We start from the raw sequence: 20,965 nt of genomic DNA, 5'->3' as shown, positions 1-20,965 counted from the left end.
AGTTAGGGCGAGATCATTGTTTTTGGGGAGTGAAGCTCAACTTGACTGTTTTGATCATTTCAAAATTGAACTGCTGTAGCAGATCAGCCAGGGGGAGGTGAGTCTCCAAAAAGACTTGCTTATAAGCCTTGTTAATACTGAATGCTGGTGTCAGACCCTCTTCCTTCAGGCACACCACAACTGGTAATATTTTTAGTCCCTTCAATTAAGAATTTTTAATTGATAGAGGGTGTCACACTCTGTCAGCTTCACAGAATAAGTGGTCTAGGACTCCATGTTAATTAACATAAAGAAATAATGAGCATTAATATGGCTCATGCATCAATAACAAACAATTAACACGGTGCGAACAGAGTGCAGCTTTTTAGAAACTGATACCAGAGCAAGGCTGCAGGCGCAGCCACTACTAAGGCCAGGCAGTGATGAGGATCTTTTTTGTAGTCCTGTTTTCATCCCTTGTTTTTGCTAAATGAACTGTTGCCATTCTATAATACTGATATTACATGTCCCTGCATGCTTGCATAGGTGCAGAGAGAGAGAGAGAGAGAGAATCCACCACAGAACTTTAGCCACTGTTTTATACATTAACACTTCGGGCTGTTGTTTCTTCATATGGCGCAAATGAATCTCAATGAGGTGTAAATTAGAACATAAGGTCAGCTATGATGCTGTGTGTCATGTGCTTTGCGTTGGGAAGGGCGGTTTCTCTGCCTCTGGGCTTTTTGGCAGCGAGGCCGTTGCCGCTGGTCGCAGCGGGACCTTGAGGTGAGTGATCATCCCTGAACCCCAGCGCAGATCTGAGGAGCCCCCGCTGCACAGATCCATAGTAGAGGTCCGCGGCCTCCCTGGGCTCCAGATGCTTAAGACTGCCCGTCTGCCTGGCTGGAGAGCCTCTTTGGAGTGAAGTATTATGGCCTGGCAGTGGTGATAATTAATAATGACCCAAGCGCCCTTCGCTGGGCTTACTCTCAAGCCAGGTGCCTTTATGAAGGACCTACAGGGACTTCACTGAAGCTATGCTGTTTATCAAAACAGGAACAAACTTGTCACTGGCCTGGAGAGAGACTCCAGTCAGAACTGAAGTCTTGTGATTCTTATATGTTACCGTCTTATTATTCTACTCAAATGCCTTTATGTTTCTTAGAATTAGAAGTAGGGTAAGCATATTAGGGATGCACGATAATATCGGCACAACATCGATAGCGGCAGATAAAAGCTTCAAAACTTAATTATCGGCATCTGCAGATATGAAAATTTCTGCCGATGTACCTGGCCGATAAGGTGACGTTCAAATTATGCGCACGCGAAGCAAATGTTTTGGTTACTATGAGCGCCAACAACGTGATTCAACACGTCGGCTGTGTGGCAGTACTTCACAGTATCAGAGGATGTTGACATGCTATTTGTCAGGAAACCTTTCAGGAGATGGAAGAGGAGACGACAGCTTGGCCATAACGTAGGTTGCATGCATAGATGTAGACCACCCGCGTGCAACGCTTTGCAACATTGATGATCTCATTTGACGGGATGTGAAACTTTATGTCACGAGCCCACGCTATCTGTACATGGCTTACTTTTGCATATATGGAATTTATATAGCTAACTTGGCAATAACCTTACATAGATTAGTCTAGGAATCCTAGAAGGGATGTTATTAAACTGTAAGTCAGTTAACCAACGTTACCTTGCCAAGTTAGCCAAGTTGCATTTCCAGAGTGTAGTTGTTCAAGTTCAAGGAGGTACTGTTCAAGTATGAAAATTGTGATGTGAAAATATAAATAAATCTGCCATATTTAAAATAATTTCAATAGTTTTCATTAGTGAATGTCTATTTCTAAAATGATACAAATCATTTTTTTATGTCCCGTATCTACAGCATTACCCTATCATAATAACAGATTAATTCTAGTACAGGAGAGACTTTTCAATAATTAAAAAGCAGAGGTGTATATATCGGCATCGGCATCGGCAATCGGCCAAAATGAGCTTGTAAATATCGGCATATCGGATATCGGCTAAAATTCAATATCGTGCATCCCTAAAGCAGATATCTGTGTGTTCCTGAATGTGCCATTTCTATCTGTGTGCCTCTGTATTTCTCAGTGATAAGGATTGGGGTGTTTTGGTTATGTCTCGATGGCCATAGGGTTGTTCTGATGCCTAAGTGTACATCCTGCATCAGGTGGTATATATATATATCAGCATCGGCATCGGCAATCGGCCAAAATGAGCTTGTAAATATCGGCATATCGGATATCGGCTAAAATTCAATATCGTGCATCCCTAAAGCAGATATCTGTGTGTTCCTGAATGTGCCATTTCTATCTGTGTGCCTCTGTATTTCTCAGTAACAAGGATTGGGGTGTTTTGGTTATGTCTCGATGGCCATAGGGTCGTTCTGACGCCTAAGTGCACATCCTGCATCAGGTGGTATCTGCTCTATATCACACGTTAGATCTGGACCCAGGGTGGCCCATGTAATCTGAGCTCTGTGATCAACAACCCCCTCTCCTGTCAAACCTAGGATACTTAAGATGAGACGTTCTCTGTTCTAGTCAGAGAACCTGGTGAATCCTTATGTGAAGCCATGCTTTCTCTCCCTTGGTGTTAACCGTTGTAAAGAAAAAAAACTTTTTTCTACCATTGCCTGACTGAGGTCTCCATTCCTGTTGTATAACAGCCTGAATAGTCGCTTTTTCCACAAGTGCCTGACTGTGAATTCAGGGCATGTATGGTAAACAGGAGAGGCACTTTGAGTCCATTTAACAGAAAGAAATCAAATGTAATGCAAGCATAAGTGATATATTATCTAGCTATAGTAAACTCTCTCAGTTAGGATGCTGGTGCTAGGGTAAACTGATCTGATGATCTCTAATGGGGGACTTGACAGAACATCGACGTAACATAGGTTTGTAATCTGAAACCCCTTCAGTGTTTTTATGGTTCTTCTACGAGGACAAGCTGAAGGACTCTTCAAGCCCAGGGGGGTCAACCGAGCAACAATATCATCAGACACTCCAAAATATCCAAGATATCAGTGGTCATGTTATATTCGCCTCTAAATCACCGGCAGCTTCTCAGAGTTCCCCTCCACAGCGCCTAAGAAGTCACAGTCAATGTGCATTAGGGGCCCTGGGTCTCCATTCCTCTCATCCTCTACTACACAGACATGAGGGAAAAGGTCAAGGTTCACCCCCCTCACCCCTACACACACACAGCCATGAGGCATTAGATAAACATATCTGATCTCTGACGCTCCATGAGCCCCTGCTGCCCTACTTGCTTTCCCCGTGCCCTCAGCACTGGTCCTGGTGGCATTTCATATCAGGCTAATGAGATACCTGTCAACAACAATCAACACTGAAGCCCCCCTTAACTGACCTATATCATCATGTAGGGATCCTATGACAAACCGCGTGTCTGACACTGCTTTATTTTTAAACAGTTTTTTTTTTTTCTTCTTCTTCTTGTTGCCCAGAGCTGGCAGCCTCTGCTGCTTTATACCACAGCTGGTCCTTCACAGCTGATCTCGCCAGAGAGATGTATAAGCGTCAACAGAGGGCACTGACTCTCCAGGATGGAATGCACTGGAGCTAGGGCTGTAACCAGGGGGAGTGGTCGTGTTCCCTATATCAGTCGGCTGGTTCGTCTTCTTCCAAGTCTGCACGGTCGAGTTTAGATTCAGAACTGCCGTTTGGGGGGATCTGTTCAGGGACGCGCAGGAATCGGAGCAGCAGCCCACTGGAGGGGACACATAAAGCCGGGTTTGTCTTAAACCCCATTACTCTCATCTAAAGCGCCTCAATGGGGCCCTTTGGACCTGAGCTGATTGGCATGCTGTGCGGCATGTCTGGCTGTGTGTCACCGTGATCGCAGGGACTGATATTCGTCGGGAAGGGGACCACGAGCAGGCTCTGACTAATAAATCAAATGCACTGGACAGGCTGTCATGCCGGGGAAGGGCTGTGAAGGTGTTATGACACGTCTGCCACGCCATCCATGTACTGGCTAAGGTCAGCAAAGCTATCTGGAGACATACAGTAATGCACTGAGATACTGTATCTGCAGTAGTATGCTTCACATAATTCAGTTTTTTTTTTATTTCAAATTGGTTCTATTCCCTCTATTGGCAAATGACTACAGCTGTGTCCACAACGGTCGGTTCGGTTCTTTAGAGCTTTGCTTTCACATGCGTGGTTTCCAAGGAAGGATGCGAGCATGAAAGGGGGTCAGAGTTCAGGCATCCCTGAAAAAGTCACCAAAGTAGTAGAGTACTTCATGCCCAGGCACTTTCTAATGACCAAGCTGATCTGCTGTGTCTCTGGATCAGCATCGTTTTACATTGTTATCGCATGTTCAAACAGACAACATCTTGCCACAACCTATCAAGGTTTGCTATCATCTGAAAACTCTAAGCCTCCCTTGAAATGGTAATTTCAATCACCGACTCCCCTCTTGAGAGCACCTGTCTCAATCCAGCTAAATATTGTCAATCCCCCCCCTTACTTAAATGGATTTTTCAAGCTTTAGCACTCTCCTCTACTCTTCATTGAGCCATAACATGGTGCTCTCTGAACTGATAGAGTAATTCTCAAATCTGAACTCCAGAAAGTAATCAGTTTAGCAATGATGCAATGAATAATAGATTAAATGGGCTTGCAGAGGCAGCTCCCTGCTAGGGATGCGTGGAGACAAAAGAGCCACTTAGGTGACCGTTTGCAGCTCCTAATGGACCAAACATGGCCAGAAGACATCTCTGTGCCATTTTTAAACAGTTTGGGGTTTCACACAACCATAGTCATACATAGTCACACACATAAACACACACAAGTGGAAGAAAAAGAAAAACATTTTTCTGTAGGTTGCATAACTTTTTAGTGGTGATGAATGAGGAGTGTCCTGAAATTTGAGAAGAGAGAGAAAAAATGAAGAGGCCTTGCAGCCACATCATTAGGACTGAAACAACAACAAAATAAGGAAGTGAACATATCTCGTTATGAAACTCCAGCACTCCTCGGATGCCCTGACACAATGTGACAACGTGCATATTCTAATGCGGCAGGGAAAAAAATGTACACTGAGATAATGTTCAACCAATTTTCTCTCCATGCGTCTTTCCAGTAAGTAATTTACTGATAAGGTGCTCCTCAGAATGGACATGTGAATAGGGTTGAATTTCAAGTTGCTAAAAAGCCCATTAGAGGCATAAATGAAGTCCTTCGTATGTAAAGAAAGGGAAGTTCGGATTGTATGAATGTGTTGCGTTATTTTTTACAGTCCTCAAGACCAGCTTACTATAATGCATTTTCACTGGAGGGCATTGTGGCTAACACAGCCATTTGCATAATGAATCCAATGGCATTTGTATTTACAACTTAATCCGTGGCGGGGAATCGAGTTGTGAAAGGACAGCAACTAATGAACAAAATGGAGCAACTATGAATAAACAAGCAAAAGTAGATGCAATGCAATGACTCCTAATAACAAAAGATGAATATTCAAGACACACACTCCCTTTGCGCTCCAAATAACACTGTTATTTAAAATGGATATATTTTGTTTGGTAATGACTTGGATGCTTGCATAGGTGGAATAAGTATAAATGAAAATGTGTATTTTGTGTTTGTTTAAATGACACAATATTATTCATCCAAGGGCCATGCACAGTGCTGACCTTCCATTATATGGCAATAAAAAAAAAATCCACTGAAACGGCAAGACCTATCATGTACTCATGGCCACACCTGGTACCTCTTTAGAGAACAACCACCAGCTTAACATGTTTTCAATTTGTGTTTGATCGAATCTTGATATTTAGTCAAATGAAACATCTTTTAGCAGAATACACTGAGGTGCAATGAAAATGACCAGATCTACACGTAACAAGCAGCTAATGTTCCAACTGGGCCTTGGTGCTGCCCTCTCCTGGGCTAATGATATGTGGTACACCAACTTATCCGTGTTTGTGCCAGAGAGGAGTTTAGCTGAGTGACGGTGTGAGCCTTTTAAAATTCTGCTGATGTGGTCAGTGCAAACCAGAAACTAATTTACACCTTGGCCTCGATTAGAAGAATGTTTCCTGGAGCTATTCACACTTAATGGGGGAGCTGTGAGGTGCATGTTATGTGAAGAAAAAAAAAGTACAGATCCAGGTGGGTATGAAGAAACAGATCTCTGGTTGTAACTCTTTCTTTGGTCTACGCAAATATATATATGTCTTCTGCTGGGCAGGGCAACTGCACTTGTGGTGCATTTCTGTCATGCTTTGGGGATGAGCAAGAGCTTTGAAAGACATGTTAGGTGATGAGACAGAATGAGACAGAGACAGAGAGAGCTGAATACTGAGGATAAACCTTCTGAATGAAGTAAGGACTGTGGTAGTACCACTATGATTCAGAATATGAGGATCTCTCTCTCTCTCTCTCTCTCTCTATTTAGCACACACACACACACACACACATACTATTTATCTTAGTCTTGCTGTGTGTGTGAGTGTAGATGAACAGTGGCTAGCTTCACTTCTATACTTTAAGGGGGTTCACCTAACTTGTAAAATCTACCAGTCATCACAGTGAGCACAGCAGTGCCTTCTTCAACTCTGTAGACAAAGCTAAATCTTCAAAATGTCTCAATTATCTACATCCCTCATATCTAGACTGAAAAAAAGAACTGCATGCATGTGAGAAGGAAAATGACAAAATGACATCTCAAGGGCCTCCAATCTAACCTATTAGCCTATTAACCAGCAGTAATTACAAACTGTTCAGCTAGACACATTGTGATGAAGATGTTATCTGTGCTGTGCTGTCTTAATTTGTTGAAATATCATCTGAAGCCCAGTTATATGTTTCCAGTAATTCAAAAGCACAAATTTCTCTCTTTTTTTCTCTCTCTCTTTCTCTCTGCCTGTCTGTATTTGTCTCTCTTTCGTTCCTGCCAGCTTGCCAGCTTCAATGAATAGCTCATCTCTTGCTGTCTTACTGGGTTTCTCTGCGCAGTGCCTTCACCTCAACGCTTCAAAACGTCAATAGACAAAAAGTTCAAAGATCTTGCTGACGCATACGATGCATCCCAAATCAAACTTCGAGTATTTAAACACCAACATAAGCCCCGTTTTTTTGTTCCATTGTAGGTAGTCTACCACTAAATCTGCCTGACACAAACCAGCTAAATCGTTTCTCTTATTTGAATGTCTGAAACTACAAAAAGACAGTCTGTACTAGCGACCGTATAAAGAAATGCTTTTCTTTTCTGCCGCAACAATTGATGTGAATCAAAGACATTCGAATGTCTGTTTCACTTGTTGACTTCTGGTGCATTCATCGAGTAATATAGTAGTTTTAGGGTTTTAAGCAACAGATAGATGTCAACTCTTCTGTTATGGTTTCTCCCACGCATAGACTCAACGTTGACACGATATGGTGGTTATGGTTTCTTTGTGGCACTCACCTTCCACAGTCAACAATAAAAAACAGAAGCAACTTACATGCGTATGTCATGGCAAAGCTGCTCCCTGTATCGACCATATCCACTTGTGGTACCAGTTTAGGGATATCCTGATGTCGAGAAAGCGCAAATCGAAAAACCTCATATTCGTGGGAGCCGGTGGGGAATAATCCTCCTGTCAGCAAAACCAAAACCATTGGAAACATTAATGTTGATATCACCAAAACCTTTAAAACACGACGATTGTGAATATACAGTCCTTCTCTATTCCTACTGGATGTGAATTTAGGAAGTTCATGTCAATCTTACTTCAAATGAAGAAAAGCCTGAGTAGGTTTACAGTTCGTCACAAAAATACTTACCTATATTAATATTACTTGGAAAACTTGAACCTAAACAAAAGCCTACAACACTGGTGAGGAGAAAGGCGAAGCTTCGCTGCATATTTCCTTTCGCATTGGCGACGCAAAGAAAGCCAAAATCCAACAAGATATTCTGACGCGCATCCGTCAGTTTCCACACAATGTGCCCATAGTACAGACAAACTGAATTCGCAGAGCTCTACTCAAGTCTCTTTTCTCCCCGCTGCAAGCGCTGCGCTTGAGGTAATAACCGTGGCAACTGAGGAACTGTGATTCCGCGCGCCCTACCTACAAATGAAACGACTCAATAGTGTCAGCAAAGGGGTCACGATTGCTTTCTTAACACAGTCAGCGCATGTTCGTTGTCCTCTTTTCACACTCAGAAGCGTGGAAGTCTACAGTTGGATGTGATTCCAAATATGTAAGCCCCTCCGCAGACTGTACCATTTAGACTTTTACCCTTAGCCTAACGATTTGATGACGAGGCGATGTTCTACTTCACTTTGAAAAGAAAGACAACAACAACCATAATAATAATACTAATAACAACTATAATAATAATAATAATAATAATAATTTCACACTAATACTGCAATGGCCATGATGATGAGCAGCTGATTTAGATATAGGTTCTATTGAAGAATTCAACACTGAAAAGGGTGCTGAAGTAAAGAGGTGTTCATTCTTTTTGCCTCTGTTTAACATTTTGCTTTGCTTCTCATAAATACAGTATGTTGATCCCAGTCAGACTAACTCCGAACATGAGCTCATAGTTTTAACTGAGCACTGGCAATGAATGTGCTCCATGTGGGTCATGATAGCCTGATGAGCATGATAATGGGTTCATTACAGATATCTAAATGGATTTAGATGACACATGGAAGGGCAGACAAAATCATTTTGGAGGCAGACTCAAGTTGGGTCTGGAACTTGAAATTATAGTTAAGGCCATAATGTAAAAGACAGAAATACGTACATCTAATGCCATACTGTTATGCCATTTTCACACCACACACACACTGACACACACACACACACACACACACACACACACACACACACACACACACACACACACACACAGTTATCATAATTCCCATTCTGTAACATTTCTAATCAAAGCCTTCATTTAAATACTCCTTTGGTGACTAGTTGGTAAAATGTCTTTATTCTACTTTTTTGGATTAATATATGAGTACCTCGTGGTGCACCTATAGAACACATGCATATTTAATGTAGAACACATCTGACTCCACCATTTTCAAAGTACCAAGAGGTTAGCATGAGCACTGTCAGCAGAACACCACCCAGAGGAAATGTTTTCACCAATGTCCTCATATTTGGGTCTCAAATAGCGATGAAACAGAAGGTCAGGCGAGGTACTGGTGAATGCCTATCCATAAAAGTACTCTCAGCCATTTATGCTATCTTGTCATTTTCCTGAACAAAGTTCCTGGAATGCAAACAACTGGCTTTCATGTTAATTCAACGGATCAAATGATAAACACTCCATTGCTAAAAGCAATTAAGATAGGCTGTGCGCGAGCTTCGTCCACTGGGGTTTTGCCAAGTGTAAGGGAAATTCTTGCTTTGTTGTTGCTGTGTTTGGTTGGTCATAAATGAAGCCTTATCAGGTTGCATTCTTGAGTGTATTGCCACACGATGAGATGAATGCACACCTCATATGGAAGATAAGCCTGTGCTAGCTTCAGAATCTTGCCTGCGTTGCGATGTTTAGGACAGAATACACCAATTCTCTCTTGGTATATAGGTTACGCTTACAAGTGCCAAAATTAAGCCTTATGCGACATGACTACAGGAGTTGCTGCAAGTTAGTTGAAACACAAAATGAATGAATTATGAAACGGCCATAAATAAATCATTAATACTCTAAATTAAATAATTGAGCTTCGCCTCAGGGTAAGCAATCCAATTGTGATTGTGTGTATGGTGGTCTCTGAATTCATATTGCAATTCATTTTAGGAGACTGGACTGCGGGGCTCAGCAGGACGTAAGACCTGTTCCTGGAATACCATTTATTATGCTGCATGACCTTTAACTGCACTAACACACCTATGTGTGTTAAGTAGTTCTGCAATAAAGACCAAGAAGATAAAAATTATTTTTAACTTTAACTAGTTTATTCCAACACAACAGCAAAGCCCATAGTACCCCATGCCCTAGGTGAAATAGCCAATGCACTGTGAGCACATCCTGGGAGATGAAGAGCCTACGCCCAGATGGAAGCACAGGACTGAGACTGAGCGATGAAGAGCCTACGCCCAGATGGAAGCACAGGACTGAGACTGAGCGATGAAGAGCCTACGCCCAGATGGAAGCACAGGACTAAGACTGAGAGATGAAGAGCCTACGCCCAGATAGAAGCACAGGACTGAGAGATGAAGAGCCTACACCCAGATGGAAGCACAGGACTGAGAGATGAAGAGCCTACGCCCAGATGGAAGCACAGGACTGAGAGATGAAGAGCCTACGCCCAGATGGAAGCACAGGACTGAGACTGAGTGATGAAGAGCCTACGCCCAGATGGAAGCACAGGACTGAGACTGAGAGATGAAGAGCCTACGCCCAGATAGAAGCACAGGACTGAGAGATGAAGAGCCTACGCCCAGATAGAAGCACAGGACTGAGACTGAGGACGGCCTGATAATAGAGGGAGAATTTGAAATGGACGTCAGTGCACCAGCACAGTAATAAAGCACACACACACACACACACGCGAGCGTGCGCACACACACACACACACACACGCACACAGACACACACACTCACACACACACACACACACACACACACACAAAAGGAACAAAGCAAGGCCGTGACAGGATGACAGAACGGAATGAAAGGCGTAGATTGAGGATGATATACTGTGATTGGGTGAGAGAATGACTAAGACATATGACCTGTGTTTAATCTTCATCTCTAGCTTGGACTCCTTTCATCCAAAAATGTTTATGGGTCAAAGGACCAAAGAACTAAAAAAAAAAACACATCACTATTTACAAATGAAATAATGCAAGGTGATTGTTTGCCACAGAGTCAAGATTGATTATGGTAATTTGTTTTCATCAAGCCACAATTCCTTTTTTTGTTGTCGTGACTTGACACAGTAGTAAGCTTAAATCTCTGCTGAGAATATCCCTGTAAACTCTCCCGAGAAATTCATCATTCCCTGGGACCCAATTGATCACATCTGCAAAAAGGACAGAATCAAGGTGCCAGCTACAAGGACAGATAGTCTCGGGTGTGCGCTCCCACCTGGTACATCATGTGCAGTCATTTGTCAAATGCTGGGGACATGTTTCATGCCACTCACATTTATGTAAAGAGACTGATAGATTAAATATTAAAAAGATAAATAATGGAATTCCCCCCCCCCCCAACTGGCCGACATCCATTATTTCATAAGTGCTGGTACTAAAACGGAGATTATGTGTTTTTTGTTGTTGTGAAATGCAGTCACAGAGGAGGGGATTTCAATTCTCCCTTCCTTCCTTTAACCAAAACAATGCTGTCTTTTGGGGGGTTTTGATGAAGGGCAATGGCGCACGGCTGATTCATTGCCTTTTCAAGGTACCACTTCCACCTACAAAGATTTGTAAAAGCTTTCTACCTTTGACTGGCAGAGAGTGACACAGGAGGTCTGAACGGTTTCTGGAAGAGGGAAGGCCATTACCATCATTATTACACAGGCCAGCATGTGATTAAAAAAAACTCACCCTCCTTTCATATTAATTTTGCCACTGCATCTCAACTGTCATATCTTGTTATTGCTGGAGGCAAGAGGAGAGGCAAGTGTTTGTTTCAAAATGAAGCAAGCAGGTTTTTTCTCCTCTATGACTGAGACGGGGATGATAAGGTTAAGAATCAGACTGTCAAATTGGACTGTAAACGACTGTGTGCATCAGCTTTCTTATCCTTCGTTGTGACAGAGAGGGATGTGTAAAGAGGCAATTATTGTAATTCTAATTTACCAAACTAATCTATGGATGGAAAACGGCTGGCTGGGCTAATCTTGTAATGCTTTCTGAGAGATTGTGCATGGGCTTGATAGTCAGGATGTATAGATGCAACACTGAAATGGAGGAAAGCGTTGTGCCCAAGTACTGATTCAGTGACATAAACATTCAAGTTATTTGACGCAGATGTTCCATATGTGAGTCAATGTTCATTTCATATTTGTTTTCAACATCAACAGATATGAACATATTTTATTTCTCTGCATAGCAACATCTTCGTTTTACCCTACACTACACACACTTGACTACTTAGATAGTTGAGTTTAAAGTGTTCACAGGCTATATTATGCTATATCAGTGTGCGGCCAGCTTAAGCTAAGACACTATTTTCTGGTGGGGTGGGCATCATTTACTCACACACATCAAATCACCTTCAAAACCTAACGGAGGGGCTCTAAAGGTCAAAGGAATGGCATCAAAGACTCTGTGAATGTTAGCTCTCAGCCTCATGAAAATGACATGATAGAGCTAACGTCAAAGGTGCATCTCTATCATCGAGCCAGTACCACACACACACACACAGAGAGAGACAGACATCTCACTGCACACACAGACCCTCGCCCCCGTGCGACAGACTGCAAAGGATGAGTGTGTGTGTCTACAGTGCCACAGTGAGGATGTCAAGCCATCCGTTTGATTGAGGCCGACTCACGCGGCGACGTCAGCATTACAGGAGAGATTGGAAATGAGCACACCAGTCATCATGAGTGGAGACAACAGTGAATCTGCTCCGAAGGTGGAGTCTCGCTCACATGCACAGACACGTACGTCCACAGGAAATTTTGCACAGGCCAAGCAAATGTAGCTGAATCGCTGCAGTGACTGACAGGGTGCCATCGGCCTGCCTGGCGATTATTATTTTTCATTTTACTCATGCTTTCCTCTCAGACGGTTTGGACATATCATTACAGTGTTGGTTCAGCACAGTGTCATCTGAACAGATTTCCTCTCTTCCAAGTTTTCTGCTGATGCAGTGCAGTCGAAACTGTGGGTTTGGCATGAGGACATTATTCTGAGTCAACCTGCTTTCCCGCCTTATCGGCTGGATAGACGACAACGTACGCTCAATTTGCCAGCATGTTAACTTCTTCAAAACAATATGCAGACAGATAACGGGAGGAAAGCATAGCTGCTGGTTTTCTGAGGACTCTATCAGGCCAGATGAAAATTATGGCTCATCAGCTCCCCCCCCCCCCCCCCCCCCCCTACCCTACCCCCTTAAATCATGCTTAATTGCTTTTATTTCAGTTGTCATAGCAACTGTGGAACTCTTTGAAGCCGTTTTATGGTTTCTCCAGGGGGGTAATGACTCTCAGCTTTAGAGCTCCACAAACAGACTGTGCTGCATCAGACCGTAAACACCACACACCAAGGGCACGGAGACACCACAAAGAGCTGCGGCGCGTGGAAGTGCAGGAGGGGTAAACCAAAGGGATGAAAAAGAGATGAAAATTAGACAGAGTGTCTGATAGACACCTTGTGGGATAACTCATTTATCATGGCGATGAAAGGATGGAGACGCACAGTTTTGGAACGTTTTTTTTTTAAACCTTCGTACGATACGGCAGAGCTCTGCAAAGCGCTGTGATGAAATTGTTTGCTTTGACAGTAGGAGAAACCAGCAAAACCAGCAAAAAGCATATCTGGCAACCTGAACAGAGCCAAACGAGTGTTGTCCACAGCACACTAGTGTCCAATTAATGCAATAATCAAGTCAGCACTTTTGTACACAAGTCATCTTGTCAATTTACCTAATTAACCAAAAGAAGATGTCCCTAAACAATGTTTCTTGCAAAAGATGGTGAAAAGTCTTCGAAAAAATGGCAAGGCATCATCACTTTGATCCCCTCCCACAAGTCATTGAGTGTGTTATAAATCCTGAGGAAAAAAATGTTGCTTAGGGCTGCAGTTTCAGAAAGTTATCATCAACTTACACGAATATATCAAGATAAGCAGAATAAAGAGAGGGTGTAGTCACAGTGGATGGATCTGAGCTGTTTGTGAGTTGTTTATGACCATTTTCCATATCCAAAAAAGAAAAATGGAGGACTGGTCTTTGCTTGAGCTGTCAGAAATCTGGCCGTATTGGAGAGACAGACCCACAGTCGCTGCCACATTCTCCCCTCACACCGTAGGCTTCTGCTGTGGTTGCACACTGATGCATAATGCATGAAATAATGCAATGAATTATTTGTAATATGACAATTAGTAATGTGTTGGTGGTTCCCTGCTGAAACCGGAGGGAAGAACGCCCGTGTTACGCAGATGTTTTTTTAATGGTGTTTCATTCAGCAGCTTAAAAAGCATACCTTGACACAAAATAAAATAAAATAGCATTAAATCAGCGAGAAAGTTTTATAGGTGGAGGGAAACTACAGTCAAACAACTGTCAAATACCAGTGAGAGAGAGAGAGGGGTGGGGGGCCTGTTAGAGACTACAGCCTTGGATGTTCCTTCACACCTACCCAGAGTCTAAAAACTGCAACACGGGCAGGATATTTCAATGGGTTTCCATTTTCTTGGTAAATAGGTAGAAGGTAGTATGACATACACAATGTAGCTATGTGGGGCAAGCCAAGCTCACTGCAAAACACTGAACTGACGATGACAGAAATAATAACAACACATACATCAACATTCATTTTTTTCTAAATCAAAAAATACATGTTATTCATGTCTTATCTTAGTGTATGTACTCAGAAGCGTAATCATTTTGTTCACATCGTAGCTCAGACTGGTTTGGGGCTTCATAGCTTCATTTATTTAAAACGAGCTCTTGCACATTAATGCAAAACGTATTTATGGACGCTCCATTAGGGCTGGGGGCTTGAGTGGTCAGCACGGGCGTTAAACTAGATTGTTGGATGAATATTTAAAGTGTGTTCTTTTGTTTGTGTGCCGTTCCACATTAGAGCCAAGGGGCATTAATGTTTCAGGTAAGACCTTGAACGGGGACTTGCAAGTGGACTCTACCGACGGACCATTCATTAACATTTAACAGAATCGCGTGAGCATTTAGAGAACAAACCCTCTTAAGAGGGGACGTCAGAGAGCACTGTTGTAAATGTAAACTGGAATTTAAATAGGGTTTTATAAGACAGATAAATGTGTTGCTTTTGAGAGAAAGAGGACAAAAGATTGTTTTAAATTGCTCCAAAATTGTTTGCTGTTTTTCCATACTGACAAATGGCAGATGTCCTGAAAGTGCTGGAAGTTATAGAGGACAAAGGCAGAGAAGAAAGGAAACGTATGAAAAGTTGTTTCCCTCAGTTCTGTGCTCACGCTGAGCTTTTGGCCATTGAAAATAAACGTTCCTTTGGGTTTGAAGACAAATTCTGTATATGTTGTGAAGGTGCTATGTTGACAAATGAGCTCTTCTAAGGAACTATTTTAGCTGCACACACAAGATACCCTCCATCCTATTTAAATGGGTTTTAGGCATCAGGTGATGCATTATAAATGTCATTTTGTAGCCATATATAATGCAAAACATAAGTTTTTTAACAAGCTTATTTCCTGTTTTTTTCTGAGAATAAGTCTTGTCACAATATCTCAGGTTGATTTATGGTTTTATCTCGAAATGGAAAATGATGGATTGACAACATTACAGGGTTATACTGAAGAGTCGTGGTTTGCTTCAGGGATGGATTTCATTGGATTGCCTAATGCACTACAGAACACCACTGTCTCCAATTACTTGGTACCAGCTTAATAACTCAGACACCACCTTTTCATCCTGGTGGAAGTGCCAAAAACCACAGGTGATAGTTATTTCAATCTGAGACTGACTCCCACTATCACTTTGCATCAGCAAAGGTTGTAAGATCAAAAGCTTTGGCATGAATGAAGGACTGAATGGATATTTCTTTTCAAACCTACTCCTCCGACTGCTGAATAATTCAGAAAATATCATATCCTCTCGAAACCTTTGCACTATTGAACACTGTAATTACGACACAGGCAGAACTTACAGTGAGATGCATTAGTGATAATAACTTAATTACAGGACATTTGTAACCAATGAAAAGGATATGATAATGAACGCTTGCTGAGCACCTAATTCAAAATGTCCTGAAAATCAGCCTTTTTCCTTCACTTATTCATTGTCTGATTTTCCTCCTGTACGAATTTGGGAGCGGTACTGCTTGAGCAACTGATTTTTTATTTTATTCTGCCATTTTAGTCATGATTTGAGACCTGAGCTTACATAAAAAAAGTAATACTTTTCCCCATTGAGAGAAAGTATTCAGAAGCCACGGCTGAATTTGAATAATTCAATCATAGCACATAAGGCATCAGTGACAATGCTGAATAAGAAATAATAACAAACTCCTCACCCAACAGATATTGCACAGGGGGTGTTACATGACAAAACATCCAATCACAAATCACAGGAAGACAGTGTCTCCGAGGCATACTGAGGAGACACCTGTTAGGGGAGAACCAGGCACTCGAAGAGACTCCCCTGCCTTACAAAAGACTGACATTAACGCCCCATCAGAACCCAATTGGATCACATATCACATCTGTCACTTGGAAATGTCTGATTTCACAGCAAAACAACCCTGAACGTGATCAAGAGGTAGGAGGAGAAAAAAAATGCAGCTGTTTGATCTTCCTTGGGATAAAACAGTGCTGTTCTTCTTCTTTTTTCACCGCCCCTCGCAATGGTGACATGGAACTCGAAAGGTAACTAATTGCAATGTTTACTCGGAGCTGGAGAGCACGACTGTTTTCTCTGCCAGAAACCTTCTCTTTTTCCAGTCTGCTGAGCTTGCACGGCCCCGCATATGGCAGACAGGATCTGCTCTCTCAACTGCAGTCTGTGCCGTTGGTAACGGCTGCCCCGCAAAAGGCCCCATGAGACCGGTTGGAATAACCGTGCGCATGAGCTCACCCTGGTCTGGGTAATAAGGCGGCGCACTGGAGGGAGAGGAAGCGTTCACTCATCTTTTCAGACAATCAAGTTAAAATGCCAGCAATCCAGGCCATTATCACCTGCTCCCTGACATCACCTGTGCTGCGCTTGAACACAGAACAAAAAAAAAGGAAAGAGAGAAAGTGCTATAAAATAGATTTTTGCTTCAGATTTCACCCAGAGTCATCGCTGGAAGGTTTGTGTTTGTGTGGAAAGTCTCTTACAAAAATGCCTAATAGTTTCTCTATTGAACTGACTTTCAGGGGTCTATGTATTACAATCAATATCAACCCTTGTGGTATTGCTGTATTTTTTTTAGACGGTTTATAAAGTTCAAACAGGAGATTACAAAACCATTGAATGTGCCGCAGATACATTCCTGGCAGCCTTTTTATTCTGAATGTGCACATTACCAGCCATACATATTAAAATTATAATGGTACTTAGCTTTTATACAGCAATACAACCGTTCATTGTTTCATGATGATCTGTGGTGATGATGATATATTATGTTTTTTCATGACGACATAGATATATGATAGCAACACAAGCCCACAGAATCCTTGAAAACTAAAAGTTTCCTATTCACAGAGAAAATAATGAAACAGATGAATGGAGTCTCAGAGTCAAACCTAAACATGAAGTTAAGACCCGTATGTGTTACGTTCCAGGCTGTTTGCTTTTGAATGCTCAGAAGGGCATATCAATACATTCTCTTTCAGAGATGGCTGCTTTCTCTAGACAATTTCACAGCAGCTTGATTCTATCCTCTTTTCCATGGCTATTCACAATGTATTTGTCTGAGTGCAGCTAAGCTTCCGTGTAAGAGAGGAAGGCAGCTGATTCTGTAGACTGAAGTAGGGGATCAAAGAAGGACTGCAACCTAAAATTCCCACAGGGGAAAGTATACATGCTTTTGATCTAATAACAACAGAGGTGTATCACTTGCAAGACTGACTGGGTGTATGAACTGATACATGCGTGAAATGTGGCCTTCGATACAGGGCTCAGAAGCTAAATTGCTGAGATCTTCCATCGTCAGAAGGACCTGAATGCCAGCTGTGATGCATTAGAGTAAGTTGCAGTCACTTTTCTTTCACCTACTGCTCTGATTTACATGAAGAAAAACAATAAAACAAACCTTTCTGTCTAACAGAAATATGTAAATCTTCAATGACTCTTACACAGCAAAGGCAAGGCAAGTGTATTTATGTAGCACAATTCATACACATTGGTCATTGAAAGTGCTTTACAAATGAGCAGATAAAAGAATATAGGATTAATAGATTAAAAAAGGCAAAGTGTTAAAAGAACATGGAAATAAAAACTATTTCTGTTCACATATAAACGGTTAAAAAAACTGAAAAAATATGTAAATAATAAATAAGTAGATAAATAAAAAGTAGAGTGCATGACATCAGTTAACGAAAAGCCTCTGAGAGCAGTTGGGTCTAAAGTCTAAAATTGAAACTGGCTGCAGTTGGAGCACCTTTGATGTCATCGGGAAATTGCATATCAGCATAGCAGCTTCACCATGTTTAGTTCTGACATTAAGTATTCCCAATAGATTTCTCTGCAGTGATCTGAGAGGTCTAGGAGGTGTGTACTACTGAAATATACCTGAGGTTATTTTTTATTTTTTATTTTAGATACCTTATTAATTGATCCTCTGAGAGAAATTAGGACTCTGCATTTAACCCATCTGTTTCTGTGTGCAGTGGGCACACACACGGACCGATGGGCAGCAGCTTCAGCTGCGGTACCCAGGAGCAGGAGTTGAGGTTAGGTGCTCAAGGGCACTTCTGCCATGCATGTTGAGCGAATGTTCATTCACTCCCCCCGCCCCCGTTTTTCCCTGCTAGTCCAGGGGATCGAACTAGCGACCTTTCAGGCACAAGCTTGCATCTCTAACCTTTAGGCATTTAGTGCTTTAGAAACAAGCAGCAGTGCTTGTTGCAGTAGTAAATCCTGCTGATTTAGTTATTGCTTTGACATGGTCGTTAAAACTGAGATCGCAATCAACTACAGCCTGAACCCTTATTAACCCCGTTGCATCACTTCATAACAGCAACAACATAAACTAAATCGATGTTGTTAAGAAGCTGGTTAGGAAATGGATGACTTTAACAAGCCACACTTTAATCTATCACTGTTTAATCTATTTGCATCAGACTATTGTTCAAAACCGGTTTTTAAAAGTGTCAGCAATAGCCTGGATACGGAAGTTTCAAAACGGTAACTTATAACAAACTAGGGTTATGGCGAAGTGCGTGATTCTAATTAGTCCTGTTTGAATGCTGTGGTAACAGTGATTTCAGGTGGTAGAGAAGTCGTTCAGCAATCGGAAGATTTCTGTCTTCTGTCACTTTATGCGCATGCTCCATGACGTCTTTACAGCGGATTCAACCACTCCGCTCCAGCGTTTCCGTGTGGACGCAGATTTTTCTTGACACGGCTCCGTGTGGACGCGATTAAAAAAAGTACCAGATCCAAAAATGTTTCCGGATTCAGGCAATCCAGGTTCCGTGTGGACGTGGCCTTGGCCTTGGCCAAAGTCTCTCCTCATCTTCAACAACACATTTTTAGTTAGTTGATTAAACTTTTTCAGTGATTTTGCCAACAAAAGATTATTTAGTATGGAAGCATCTAGATTATTCTATTCCAGAAGGGGTTTTATAACAGCTGTTTTCAGAGACTGAGACAGAGATATGTGCCAACAATGATACATTTACAATTTTCAGCACATCTGCTGCTAAGAGGTAAAAACATGATTTGAAAAAGTTGGTTGGCAAAATGTCTAAGCAGCATGCTTGACCTTTTAGCATTTCGGTTTTTGGGCCTGGCACCTTTTCACATTTGGCTTTGTTTGGTCGATGCATTCAGACGCTCCATTGGCAGTGATGTCAGCCAGTTGAGGTACATCCTCTGCATTCCCTTCTGTTCTATCTTCAAGGTGACTCGCCACGAAGTTGTTGCCAGTTGACTCAGCTGGCTCCCTTAAAGGTGTCTTATTTTTAATCTAACAACTCAAGTTCAGTGTCAATATGTGCCAGTTTCACTAACTTTGTTAACTAAACGTATGACATTGAAAATAAAAGAATCTACAAAGAATGGAAATGACAGAAAAAGGAAAGGTCAAGCTGGAGCAGTGTGAAAAGCATCCAAATCGCTTGAGAGCGGGAAGTGAAAAGAATGGAATCCTCTTGAAATCCTGTTCCACCCTTATAAAAGTTAAAGTCATAGAGTAGTGGTAATGCCTCTTATGAAAGTATAACAACAAGACAAGTAATTTATTTTTTGACTCATTGCAGGTGCATGGGTGTTTTCAATGGCTGGGACACCACATCACTCAAAAAACCCCACTACAAATAAACTAATTACAGTTTTTTCCAATCATTTTAGTTCTTGTACCTATACCATGGATACTTTTCCCAAACACTTAACACAGTGGGCTTTACAGACACACACCTCTGCATATCAGTTAACTTTTGGTGCAAAATACAAAAAACAACCACACCACAATCAATTCTGCCGTAACTTTAACACATGTTCCCTCTCAGAGTAGAATTACCTAAAAAACACTAACAACTTGAAGCATTGCTAATTGCATCTATAAGATGTTGCTGTGTCCTCCAGTTTAGCATAGATTACTGTAGTGTTGCATTTAAAAAAGCGAAAAAACACACACAGACAAACACTTCTTTGGACTACAGTAATAAAGTTTGTAATATGACAGTAAACAAATCATTCTAAAATGCTGCAATATGTTTCATTACAGCCATATACTAGAATTGCATGTGTTACTGCACTATATAGGCTTACTACATTACAACAAAAAGGCATGAATATAATGCAGTAAATTACATACATCAACACAAGATACAGTCTACCAAAGTACTGTAATACCACTAGAAGTCTGCTGTAGCCCTACAGTAATGCTGATCCATTCTGTCCTCTGCATTTGGTGTCAAACTTTTGAACTTCGCATTTACGGTAACATTCTACTCCGCATTGCATCTTGGAAATACGTCAATCCAAGCCAAGTATCTGAAGACAGTGTTGATATGTCGGTTTGCCTCACAATAGATGTCAAAATTGAGTGTGGCAAATTTACTGTAATTACTGTAAATAGAAGAATTGCATTCTTCAATAACTGTCTTTTACTGATAGCCTATGACTTACATAAAGAGCAGTACTGTAA

The 20,965-nt window shown here is 41.7% G+C and overlaps 1 protein-coding gene across 3 annotated transcripts in view; it reads right to left on the bottom strand.

The window, feature by feature from the left end:
• LOC105907413 (glutamate receptor 1) overlaps positions 1–8,267 on the bottom strand; it is a 44,117-nt gene extending 35,850 nt beyond the window's left edge. The window contains exons 1-2 of one of the 3 annotated variants that reach the window (XM_031571655.2): positions 7,809–8,267; positions 7,487–7,621 (exon numbers count right to left, since the gene is read on the bottom strand). In XM_031571655.2, coding sequence (XP_031427515.1) covers positions 7,487–7,621; positions 7,809–7,890 — 217 coding nt within the window. In that variant the 5' untranslated portion in view covers positions 7,891–8,267. The remainder of the gene's footprint in view (positions 1–7,486; positions 7,622–7,808) is intronic. The other 2 variants (XM_012835728.3, XM_031571656.2) reach the window with 2 other exon arrangements.
• Positions 8,268–20,965: the final 12,698 nt, after the last annotated feature.

Source organism: Clupea harengus, chromosome 8 (assembly GCF_900700415.2).
Source record: "Clupea harengus chromosome 8, Ch_v2.0.2, whole genome shotgun sequence".
Lineage (NCBI taxonomy): Eukaryota > Metazoa > Chordata > Actinopteri > Clupeiformes > Clupeidae > Clupea > Clupea harengus.
The sequence above is the reverse complement of the archived record's forward strand: the minus strand, read 5'-3'. Positions and strand labels throughout refer to the sequence as shown.